The sequence below is a fragment of the Harmonia axyridis genome, chromosome 3 (genome assembly GCF_914767665.1).
Source record: "Harmonia axyridis chromosome 3, icHarAxyr1.1, whole genome shotgun sequence".
NCBI classification, from domain to species: domain Eukaryota; kingdom Metazoa; phylum Arthropoda; class Insecta; order Coleoptera; family Coccinellidae; genus Harmonia; species Harmonia axyridis.
This window is the reverse complement of record NC_059503.1, coordinates 9,597,797-9,611,284: the sequence shown is the minus strand read 5'-3', so window position 1 is coordinate 9,611,284 and position 13,488 is coordinate 9,597,797. Positions and strand designations below refer to the sequence as shown.

The window sequence follows — 13,488 nt, the reverse complement described above, 5'->3', positions numbered from 1 at the left end:
AACATTTTTCATATTTTCAAAATTAATAATAGTTTAAATAAAAATGCGTACCGCACTGTGTTTACTAAGTAGGTACAATTTATTTTTAAATTTGTTTAACAACATTCCAATTACTAAAAACGGCCAGTTTTTTGACTAAAAATTGATAAGTGCAGATGGTAAAGGAATACAGATTAAACACGGTTTTCATTTGAATTCGTTTTGTGATGTATTAGCAATTAACATTTTATCTTTGACTATTATGAATCGCTATACAAACACCGAGATGACTGACATGCATTTCATTTATGGACTTGCTGATGGAAATTCATTAAAAGCTAATAATTTTTCATAATAAAATGTTATTATCTGAAATTTTGTTTCCCCTATATCTTCGAAACAAATAGGTTTTTCAAAAATCATCAAAGGACAAAATATTCTTAGAATAGTCCAAGGAACAACCCCCTGAATTTTTGCCGCATGTTTAGGAAACACCCTGTATATTTATTTAAACAAATCATATTAGAATATTGTGAGGAATCATCCCCTGAAGTTTATCGAAATACTTTCGGATCACCTTGTATAGTTTTACCTATAATACAGTTCTGAGTCTCCAAAGTTGCAAAACGCATGAAAGAACGATCGCTCAAAATATCCTAACTTCTCTGTTTTTTTTATCATATATTTACAAAATTTAATCTCGCATAAGTTCCTTACTGTTCTGAATCAATCCAACTGTGAGTAATCTTGTCCAACAAAATTCTCGATGAGACTACGACTTTATAAGAATCCAGCCGCCTAAAACTGGAGATGTTAAAAAGTCAGTTCACGTCTTCTCGATGTCATGAACATAACAAAGTTTCATTCAATGCCCTTCCATATTATAAACATGCAAGTTGCCATTACGAGTTCAGTTTCTTCCCATCCTCTCTTTACATGTTTCTAATTCGATTTTCAGTCCCCCCAAGTATCATAGACAGGGAGACGAGTGGAGATATGGTGGTCTTGGAGTCGACTAACGTGAGCCTGACCTGCAAAGCGACCGGATATCCGGATCCTTATGTTATGTGGAGGAGGGAGGACGGCGACGATATCAGATATAATGGAGAGAATGGTGAGTTGTTTTATTGAGTTTTATGACCTTTTCTGCTCTTCCTCGAGAATCTTCACTTCGTTCGGTGTTTGCCGAATTGATTCGTGCTTTAAACGATACAATCGGGTTTTTGTTAGCCATCGAATGTGTTTTTGAATTTTTGTTCCCATTTTTTATGATTATTACGTTTTCGTCGAGGTGTTCGCAGCCAATTAGGTGCTAAGTATACTATATCCTGAAATTGAGGTGTTTCATCTCAGGATCACGGGGATGGAATAATCAGTGTGCCAACTCATTGATCCCTGCCATAAACACCTTCCATCTTCATAACGGAACATGGCGATTTTGCCGTAAAACGGTTGCGTCTCAAGAGGTGCCGTTTCAACAAGTATGCGCAACCCACGACGTCATCTATCAATTATTTCATGTTATTTGGAGAGTCAATAATTGAAATTTGCCAAGAAAATGCCCTTCATCGACCGAAATGAGCGCCAAATAGAAGTATTTCAGCGTATCACAATTAATATACCTCAAAAGCATTAAAATTATGTGTCACTTTACCTCTATTGCCTCTTGAGATTTTCGAAGGAGATGCCACATCGCTCAAAGGAATGATTTTCTAATCTGCTATCAGAAAATGTCTCCGTTTGAATGAAAATTGATCAGGTGATGGCGAGGCATTACATCACCAAGTGATTCAGAGGCTCTTACTCCTCCTCATAGACTCGGCACTTGTCATTTTCTGCTGGACTCATTGTCATGAGTTGCTTCCTGAGGTGGCAATGTCCTGTCAGGAATCCTCATGTGAGGAGGCGGCACATATGCTTGCTTAGATCCAGATTCTCCTCAGATTTTGCAGTATCAAAGTTTCATGGAAACTCTTAAGAATTATCCATTCCAGGAAGACTCTTCTAGAGTGTTTCTCCTTCGATTGTCTCTTTCTCTTGAAACTCTCCCTTGTAGGTACATTTACAAAGAAAGGTTCTAGTCAGTGGAAGAAATTTTTTTGGCAATGATGTTGGCATCTTCGTTTCCTTCAATTCCCGAAAGATCGGAAACCAAGACTTGTCAGACCTTACTATGGTTGCCTATTTCATTGAGTTTTCTTCGACATTCTAATACCATCTTAGAATTAACGATATTTGCTGAGGGTTAGCGGATATCTTCACACCTCTAAAGAATTGTGGTCAATGGAACTATAACCAAAATGCAATCGAATTTTAGAAATCAATATTTTCTTAATAAACAAGAAGATATAGAATTCTTATTCAAGCTCAAAATTACCGTTGACGAAAGGTTGACGTTGCTTTTGAAATAAACATTATTTCGTACGCTAATTGAAATTAGTTCAATTGGGGCATGAATGAAAGAGTGCTCGAAAGCTCTCGACTGAAGTAAGTGCCCATTGAGACGAACCATATCGTTTGACACAATCCTCGAAAAATACCAACATTGTGACCAAATGATTAAGCAATCTGTTCGGAGGACAAACGCTTTTTAATGAAAGGAGTCTAACCCATCGAATCTGTAGTTAATGAAAACCTTAGTGATGAAGGAATCAACTCCAACAAAATAAACATTACATTCAAAATATGTAGGCGAACGCATTTCTCGATTTTTCCAGACTACCAGAAATAATGCGAACAGTGTCAGAACCTGTTTTCAGAATTGATGTGAAAGGATGCTGAGAATCGCAGGAAGGAAATATTCAACGGAGAATTGGGAGGTGTCACAATAAGAAGTCATAAATATGCAATTACCATTTCCTCCGTTGTATCAGATATCTTTCATTTCTCTCTTCTATAATGTAGGTATTCCGATGAGGGAAAGAAGCAGGCAGGTCAGAAATGGGTTTTTAAATCAGGAAAGGAAACTCTGAACCGATAAGAAGAAACTTGTCCATTAAATATGCATTTGAAGGAACATTCGACATGGTAATGTTTCCTAACTATGCAGTTTTTGAATTGCGGGCCCCATAGACACATCGTGATATCTGGAGTTTATTCGGTACCTACCCAAGACGATTTCTCTAACATTTCGTCAGAATATCTTATCAATTTCACGGCATTCAGACAATTTTTCAATTCTGAAAAAAGTACCTCCCTGAGCGGGAATCGAACCCGGAACCTCCGAATTACTAGTCCGATGCTCTCGCCGTTGAGCTATCGGGGAAGGTGAAGTTTCTCTGCAATGGGGAACCACTAATCCCAGAATTGAGTGAATTGAATTGAGTTGCTTGAATATCCAGTCAAGCCGTGAATCCCTAATTAGCGGTCATTTACCTAATATCGTTTCATATAGTTCATGACATACCTTTCTTCTTTTTAAAATCAAATGATTTCTCTTCAAATATGCTCGTTTTTATATCAGAATGAGATTGTCTTCAATCTATATTCTAGAGTCAATTCGTCAGCTTATCCACAACTTCATTTATATTACATCCGGAAGGTCTTCATTTCTGCGAATGATCAATCAAGAAAACGTTTGGAGTATCTCATTAATTGATTAGTTCACAGTGGGCCAGCCTTAGTAATTACTCTTTCCCAGAATGCGAACGATCTCCAGGCTATTAGAGTTGTTCTGTCTACTCGTCCGTTAGATTTTCTATTAGTTCGGTTCATTCATTACTGTAAATACTCTTGCAATTATTGAGTCTGTATCTGTTTGGTTCGATTGCCGTTGTGTATCAGTTTAGACTTTGAGGAATAGGTGGTGGAGGAGAAATATGGAGTTCCAACGAAAAGATACTAGGGTTTATAAATCGACTAATAGTTAAGTACCAACAAAAATGAAGTCGAGTAGATTAGTGGTTTTTCAAAACCCTTCTCCTTGAAGAAAATACAAAAAGTAAGATAAAGTAGTACGATTTCCAAGTGTGTAATATCATACGATATTAATTATTTATCTGGTTAATGTATGTAATGCTTAGGCTGAAAAACAAAAGATTTTCCTAGCTGACGAGGGAATCTGCCTTTTCGAGGTACCCGTGAAGGAAGTAGTAAGGATTTTGTCCGCTGTGTAGCGCACCGCAGTAATCATACTGCTTTGCGCCTACCAGCGTTCAATTAGGCCTGCTATTTCGTTTGTTCGTCATCTTGGGTTGAGTTATGCGGCACTGATGATCCCTAATAAGGGTGAAACCGGTATATCGCTACTCTCCCTGGATGACATGCATTCTCCTTGGTTTACTTCCGATTATGATTCCTATCAAATAGCGTTGAAATCTTCTGTTTGACAATGGTTATGTTGATGGCATTTTTGTTGATACATTAACCAGATAGATAATTAATATCGTATGATATTACACACTGAAAATCGTACTTTTTTTTCTTTCTTTTTGTATTTTCTTCATTCATTACCAAGTGCAGGTGTTAGCCAATTTTATATTATTTATTACCCTTCTCCTTGTTGAACTCGATTCAGGATTGCATGATACCTTGGGATCGATATATAAAATTAGTTTTGATATCGACGTTGATATTCTGTCCACAATCTTGGCATGAATACCTCTCGATCGAAATTCTGTTTATTCAAGTTATCCGACCATTATTGCATTCCAGGAATAACTGATCGGATGTTTGTCACTAGTTAGGCGCATTCGCCATTTTGTTGCCACGTGTTGTCCAATACATGAGTTAATTTTGTAGCGGAAGATGTTAATTAAAGGAACTGTTATTCAATTTTCCTGAGATATTGCAAAAAAGAATGTATTTGATGATCTCTATGGATCTCATTTTATATTCAAAATACTCAAATTTCATGGTTTGTTTTTTTTTTCATCCTAGAATCAACATTATTATAACACATTTTAGGGTATAAACTTATAAAATGTACTAAACAGCCGATTAGAAATCATCAATCACACAAATCTGGGAATATTGGTCCCGAAATCCATTTAAAATATTCGGTTCTAGGAATTTGATTAGAAAAATATTATCTAGTGAAGTATTAACGTTTCTGTATGCATTTTCATGAATTGACGTCAGTACTCGCTAATAAATTATTATATCTCTAGAGCTTGACAACGGTTGCCTCGAAGTCGTATTTTGAGTTTTGGAAGAATATGAAGGACCTCCGAAACCCTATGAACAATGCAAAATATAAGATACATTTCTTGTTTGTTAGCTTTCTACATATGAAAATCGACTAAAACGTAATTGATACCAGTTGATAAATGAAAAAGCAAAAGCTAGTAGAAGAATTTCTGAATATTTCATTTTTCCAATGCTTTTGGTTCATAACAATATCAAATCTGCATTTGTTTCAGATCATTGAACATAAAATCTTCGATTGTAATATTCTTTTTCGAAACAAATACACAATCTATATTATTATAGCTAGGTTTGTGTCTAATACTGGAGTAAATCTGTAGGTTTCAGAGTCCATGCATATTATAATAATAATAATTCATTTACACATAACATATCTTGATGGAGGAGTGAAAATAGGATAAATGACAAATAATAAGTCATCAATAAAATATCTAGGCTTGTCAAAAAGTAAAAATTGAACTCACAATACAGATAATACTAAAATATGCATGTTAAAGTATACACAATAATTAAAACTTGAAAATTTGTAAGAATTTTGCTCATATGGATGAATAAATTGAAATTGAAATATCAGATCGAGTAAAACAAAATCAACTTCTTGATAAACAATCACTCATTTTGGAAAAACTATTGATTATATTTTTCAACTTCATCTAGAAGTCAGTTATAAAACTTCATTAATCAGTCCTCTTTGTTTTCTTCAGTCTCGCTGAAAGAAGTGCTTATCATAGTATTGTCGATTGCATGTTTCAGAGAATAAAAGGAAAATCGTGTAAAATTCAAGTTGTAAATATTGAATAAGTGTTCTTATCTACCCTGAACATCATAATATGTGTACTCATGACATAAAACATGAAATAAATTAATGCCTAAGTTCTAGGTTACCTACGCACCATGGTCTACAATTAAACACTTCTGCCTATTCCTCAATATCCCCACTCAATCAGCTCCATCGCTCAATTGATCCCCCACAAATTGGACTCCCCCATTCAAACCGGAAACATCAGCCCACAATATAAAAAAAACGGAATTTGAGAGAACAGTGGAAGAACTGATAAATGAAGAAAGCAAAAGCTAGTAGGAGAATTTCTGAATGTTTCACTTGGTCAAAGCTTTTGGTTCATAAAAATATCAAATCTGCTTTTGTACTTATTTGTTTCAGATCATTAAACATGAAATCTTCGATTGTAATATTCTCTTTCGAAACAAATACGCAATCTGAATTTTTATAGCTAGGTTTGTGTCTAATACTGGAGTAAATATGTAGCTTTCAGAGTCCATGCGTATTATAATAATAATAATAATTTATTTACACATAACATATCTTGATGCAGGAGTGAAAATAGGATAAATGACAAATAATATGTCATCAATAAAATATCTAGGCTTGTCAAAAAGTGAAAATTGAACTCACAATACAGATAATACTAAAATATGCATGTTAAAGTATACACAATGATTAAAACTTAAGAATTTGTAAGAATTTTACTCATATGGATGGATAAATTGAAATCGAAAAAATTGAAATTGAAATTTCAGATCAAGTTTCTAAGAAACAATCACCCATTTTGGAAAAACTTCTTTCTAAGAGCAGATTTTTAACGTTTTTGCTGAAAGCCTATTGATTATATTTTTCAACTTCATCTAGAAGTCAGTTATAAAACTTCATTAATCAGTCCTCTTTGTTTTCTTCAGTCTCGTTGAAAGAAGTGCGTATTACTGTCGATTGCATGTTTCAGAGAATAAAAGGTAAATCGTGTAAAATTCAAGTTGTAAATATTGAATTGGTGTTCGTTTCTACCCTGAACATCATAATATAATATAATAATAAATATGACATAAAACATGAAATAAATTAATGCCCAATTTCTAGGTTATCTACGCACTATGGTCTACTATTCAACACTTCTGCCTATTCCTGAATATCCCCACTCAATCAGCTCCATCGCTCAATTGATCCCCCACAAATTGGACTCTCCCATTCAAACCGGAAACATCAGCCCACAATAAAAAAAAACGGAATTTCAGAGAACAGTCGAAGAACTCTTCTTACTTTTCTCCTAAGGACCGAGTCGCCAGAAGCCACAATCGATCCGAGCAGCCCGGTCCATATCTAAATGAATAGCTCGCAGAATGGAATTCTCTTTTTCAAATTCTATTCCAGTGAATTATTGGACATTTTAATGCCGAAAAAGTTTGATGCAGGAGTGAAAATAGGATACACGACAAATACTATGTCATCAATAAAATATCCAGGCTTGTCAAAGAGTAAAAATTGAACTTACAATACAGAAAATACTAAAATATGCATGTTAAAATATACACAATGTTCAAAATAAAAATTTGTAAGAATTTTGCTCATATGGATGAATAAATTGAAATTGAAATATCAGATCAAGTAAAACAAAATCAACTTCCTAATAAACAATCACTTTTTGGAAAAACTTCTCTCTAAGAGCAGATTTTTGACGCTTTTGCTGAAAGCCTATTGATTATATTTTTCAACTTCATCTAGAAGTCAGTTATAAAACTTCATTAATCAGTCCTCTTTGTTTTCTTCAGTCTCGCTGAAAGAGATGCGTATAAAAAGTATTGTCGATTGCATGTTTCAGAGAATAAAAGGAAAATCGTGTAAAATTCAAGTGGTAAATATTGAATTGGTGTTCGTATCTACCCTGAACATCATAATATGTGTACTCATGACATAAAACATGAAATAAATTAATGTAGGCTTGGTTAATCGATCGTCTAGAGGTATGATTCGATTACCTGGCCTTTCGTCTTTTTCTCCGTGACTTTGTTGGATTTGTAATAATGAAACTCTTTTGAATTATTCACATCTATTTACAAAGCCACAATTATACAGTGAAAACTCAGCATTGAGAAGATCCCAATAACGTCCTAATAACAAGTCTCTTACTACTATACGGTATACGGTACTGAATTTCGTCTTTAACTCTCGTTTAATTGATTACTCGAAACGTCTTCGTCGTACTTCAAGTTTTCGGTAGTCTCGTCTTTAACTTGTTCGCGACTCGTCTTAATCTAGTCCGCGAACCGTCTTTTCGTTTACGTCTTAAGTTGACCGACCGAACTTGTCTCGTCTTTGATTTGACTTGAACTGTACCGTCTGTACCCGTCTTCGGTTTAATCTCAACTGTCCGTCTTCGGCTTAATTTGAACTGTGTTCTTTGTCGATTGGATCTACCCTGTCTCGAATATCCCTTCCCTTCGTTTTGGCCACACCCTTAGGGGAAAGTACCTACCATCTCCTAGTCCAATGAAATCTTTTGCCGTACCGCCCCCAAAGATCTTCGAGGATTCCTGGAAACCGAATATTCTAGAAGGACTAGAACCTGAGAAAAACATATGGCACGACCGTATTGTCTCCGAACCTTATCAACCCCCCAATAAATCTCTTAAGTTTTACCACCGACCTGACACATTTCTTCGACACCCCGAAAAATAACACATCCTTTGTGCATTATGTACAATAACCATTCGTCCCCTGTAAATTCTTTGAATTTCTCATGCCCTTGGCACTTGAAGAGACTAATAGGTCTCCAAACATCCGGTTGACCATCTCAATTATTTACAGGGAACAATAAACCGGATCCTACATTAATGCCCAATTTCTAGGTTACCTACGCACTATGGCCTACAATTCAACACTTCTGCCTATTCCTGAATATCCCCACTCAATCAGCTCCATCGCTCAATTGATCCCCCACAAATTGGACTCTCCCATTCAAACCGGAAACATCAGCCCACAATAAAAAAAAACGGAATTTCAGAGAACAGTCGAAGAACTCTTCTTACTTTTCTCCTAAGGACCGAGTCGCCAGAAGCCACAATCGATCCGAGCAGCCCGGTCCATATCTAAATGAATAGCTCGCAGAATGGAATTCCCTTTTTCAATTTCCATTCCAGTGAATTATTGGACATTTTAATGCCGAAAAAGTTTGATGCAGGAGTGAAAATAGGATACATGACAAATAATATGACATCAATAAAATATCCAGGCTTGTCAAACAGTAAAAATTGAACTTAAAATACAGATGATACTAAAATATGCATGTTAAAATATACACAATGATTAAAACTTGAAAAATTTTTAAGAATTTTGTTCATATGGATGAATAAATTGAAATTGAAATATCAGATCAAGTAAAACAAAATCAACTTCCTTATAAACAATCACTCATTTTGGAAAAGCTTCTCTCTTAGAGCAGATTTTCAACGCTTTTGCTGAAAGCCTATTGATTATATTTTTCAACTTCATCTAGAAGACAGTTATAAAACTTCATTAATCAGACCTCTTTGTTTTCTTCAATCTCGCTGAAAGAGGTGCGTATAAAAAGTATTGTCGATTGCATGTTTCAGAGAATAAAAGGAAAATCGTGTAAAATTCAAATTGTAAATATAGAATTGGTGTTCGTATCTACCCTGAACATCATAATATGTGTACTCATGACATGAAACATGAATAGTTATTTATAATACAAGTGCAGAAGGCATGGATATTCTTCCACGAGTTCAAAATTCAAAAACGAGCCACGAAGTGGCGAGTTTTGTAATGAACGAGTGGTAGAATGAGCCTTCTGTACGAGTATTATACATTATTTTCTCTAATTCATTGCATTTTCATTGAAATTAATGAAATATTTCCATAAATATATTTTAGTGATTTTTGCATTGAAAAATGTTGGTTGGCAGAACTGATTTCTTTCAGGCAAATTGATGAATTGACAGATAAAGCCGTGGCGGAAAGTTCGGAGTATCAACATAGAATAATAAAATATAACCATGAAAACTGTGGGTTTCTGATATATTCTCGCACGGTTTTGTTCTACAAGATGTGGAAGAATGAACGGAATAACCACAGAATTAGAGAAATAAATTAATAAAGTTCTAGGTTAACTACACACTATGATCTACTCTTCAACACTTCTGCCTATTCCTGAATATCCCCACTCAATCAGCTCCATCGCTCAATTGATCCCCCACAAATTGGACTCTCCCATTCAAACCGGAAACATCAGCCCACAATAAAAAAAAACGGAATTTCAGAGAACAGTCGAAGAACTCTTCTTACTTTTCTCCTAAGGACCGAATCGCCAGAAGCCACAATCGATCCGAGCAGCCCGGTCCATATCTAAATGAATAGCTCGCAGAATGGAATTCCCTTTTTCAATTTCCATTCCAGTGAATTATTGGACATTTTAATGCCGAAAAAGTTTCCCAATTTTCTCTCGCCATAATTCGGGTATTAACTCGTATTCGGTAATGGCGTCGAATGGGCAGAACGGCGCACAGCCGTCGATCCATTTTTGGAAATTATATATTCAGTTTCCCCCCGATATTTTCAATTTCCTTATTACGTCGTCACGATACGGATCCGGTTCTCTTCTCACCTTTGTTTTCCCTCGTCATGTTGAAAGGGGCCTTTTCGCCCCCTCTTGTATCACTCGAGTATGCAGGTATCTCGAGTTGGGAGATGAATGAGGTAGGAAGGAAAGAAATGTCAGGAAACAGGAGTGAAGCATGATGGTCGAATCGATGCCAATTATCGAATCGTGTGAGAGATGTTAGTGAGTGAATTATGGTTTCTGCTACTTGCGGCTGACTTATATTATTATTGTGTATGCAACTCAAAATGATGTGGTCTTTAAGATACAATTACTAGAAATTCATCACAATTTCAAATTAAACCACAATGTGATGATGATGAAATAATCCACCACCATTAAATTATATTGATCTGTACAGATTCATGTAGAGATTACTAAACACGTAATGGTTTGTTTGATGTTCACAACATATACACATAAACAAGCCTGGAACGTTTTGAAAGTGTTAGAAAACAACGGTGCTAATGTATGTTCCAATGACTAAGATTATATTGACTAAGCTTTCCAAACCCTTTGTTCTTTTCATCACACAATAATTAATTGTGAATAACTCAGAGAAGAATTAGGGTTCTAATTGAACTCCTGTATCTGGAATGGCTTCAAGAAGATTACTTCTTCACTTCTTCAAGCCTCTTGTCCAAAGTATTTTTTGCATTGGTTAGCGATAGCAAAGCTTTTTATCATCAGGTGATCCGGAGTTTCTTTCTCCCCTCGAACACTTCGTTATCATCAAGAGTCATTCTCAGGAGGTGTTTCCTGAGGTAGCAATGCCCTATAAGGAATACACTGAGGAGGCGTAGCATATTTTTGCCAAGATCCAGATTATTTCCAGATCTCGCAGTATCAAAGTTCGAAGAAACGTTTTGGAATGATTCAACACAGATATATTCCGCCAGACTGTTTCTCCTCGAGTTTTTCCTTCATTTGAATCTCTTTTGTAGGTAAATTTACCTATACCACAGAAAGTTTTCAGATCCATGGAAGGAGTTTGTTCACCTTTTGTTGCAAGTGTGTTTCCTTCAATTCTTTATTGACCTGGAATCCAGACTGCACAGACCTTGTTATTCTTCTTCGGTACTCCAATATCATCTCAGAATCAATGATTGTTCAGCTCAATGCTTAAAACTTGACTCTGAAAATGTATCGCTATAGTATCACATTTCTGATTTGGTCAGAGAGTATCAGATCTGATTCCTACTTCCCTCATTTACCTTTCGTTCATTACCTACATATACCTTTTTTATCAATTCAATATTAGATTTCCTTCATTCAAATCATGAAGAACATCAGAATAAAATAAGGGTTAAATATGTGATAGAGAAAGTAACAGTAGAAAATGAAATATTTTCCAATTGGAAATTTGAAACGGATAGAATGTCAACACAGTTCATTGCTTCTTGACGTTTTTGTTCAGCAGATTACGCTGTCTAATCATGAAAACATAGGCGATCCAACAAAGATTCGAAATTGTTAAATTATTCCATTAAAATCGGTACTCAGTGTTGATACTGAAATTTTTTAAGAAAATTTATATTCAGTTGATCAAATCTGCATTTATCGTATTGTGGACGATATTGTTAAAATATTCGTTGAAGCGTTACGTAGGAGAAGCCAATTTTATAATTTAATCTTTGGTTCCAAAGATTTCTTCACCTGTTCGAAGCTCTGTTCATCACCAAATTCCATTCGATACATATCTTAGGATTCAACAAGATCCATTTTATAAAATTGGTTGTCCTGGTCGCACAAATCTGACTCCAAAGAAAAGAGAAGTACATATACAATACATATCATCGACCTAAAAATTTTGCGGGTTCAAGATATTAGTGAAACCTAATTGAGTAAATAATATATTGAAGAGGACCCAGATCATTCTCTTGAGGCACTCCAACTTTCAATTAATGAAGTTCCTCTCAAGACACTCTGAAATCAAATCGAACACCACCTGAACAGATTAATCTAATTAAACCCTCGAACACACCCCCAAAGACGCATCTAATGAAAGAATTCCATCAAATCATCCCGATAACATCATCCATTTCGATAACTCGCCAACCAGTCGAAGATTCTCCGCACAAAGCCCAGCAGTGAGCCACCCACGTTTCAATTGATCTTCTTCTTATTCTGGCGTTGCGTTACTCCCCAAACCGAATATACAATATGGATGATAACTGCGTCTCATCTCCGTCGAGTAAATTCAATCTAAAATCCAATACTTCAGACGCGGTACACTTCGCGCCAAATTCGAAGTGAAAGAAAAATCGCTTCTCGTCAAAACCAAGATTAAACAGCTGGATGGGGTTCTTATTCGCTGGGGAATTAGCATTTTTATGTGTATTTTCTTTGTGGTGTGCCGGTACATATTTCATCGCATTATGGGGTGAGAAGGGATTAAATTATTCCGCTGTCTCACCTTAACACCGAGAAGTTGTCTGCAGATCTTAATTCGGTTATGGGGTGCCTCCATTAGGTACGTCTAAAGTGTTTTGAATTTTTGTTTGTAGGTCCGCAACATGTCTTGATGGAAATGGATAGTTTGATTTGTGTAAAGGTCATTTTGAATATGTTTGATTGTTTCAGATATTTGAATAGATTGATACTTATTCGGAAAGGCCTATATATGAAAACGAAAAAAATTTCTTGCTAGGCTTGTGTTATGTAGCTTAATCTAAACTCAATTCAGGTTACTAACCATACACCAGCAAAACAAAAATTGTACTGAAAAAAAAAATTGAGTAGGTATACATAAATAAAATACAAAGTACTACTGGAGAAGCAAAAAAAAGCTACAAAAAAGAAGAGAAAGCAATAAAGAATAAGCACTTGAACAAATCTTCAAAAACACTGAATATTGATGCAGGAATCAAAGTGAGACGCGGAAAAATAATAACTACATAAAAAAAGAAAAAACAATAAAGACTATAATATTAGGTCAGCAGAAAACTTCAATATC

At 35.3% G+C, this 13,488-nt stretch overlaps 1 protein-coding gene across 2 annotated transcripts in view; it reads left to right on the top strand.

Annotated features, from left to right (window-relative positions):
• Nucleotides 1–13,488, top strand: part of LOC123676537 (lachesin-like) — a 97,861-nt gene that overhangs the window by 60,741 nt on the left and 23,632 nt on the right. For both annotated transcript variants that reach the window (XM_045612487.1, XM_045612486.1), the window contains exon 5: nucleotides 938–1,093. In XM_045612487.1, the coding sequence (XP_045468443.1) occupies nucleotides 938–1,093 (156 nt within the window). The remainder of the gene's footprint in view (nucleotides 1–937; nucleotides 1,094–13,488) is intronic.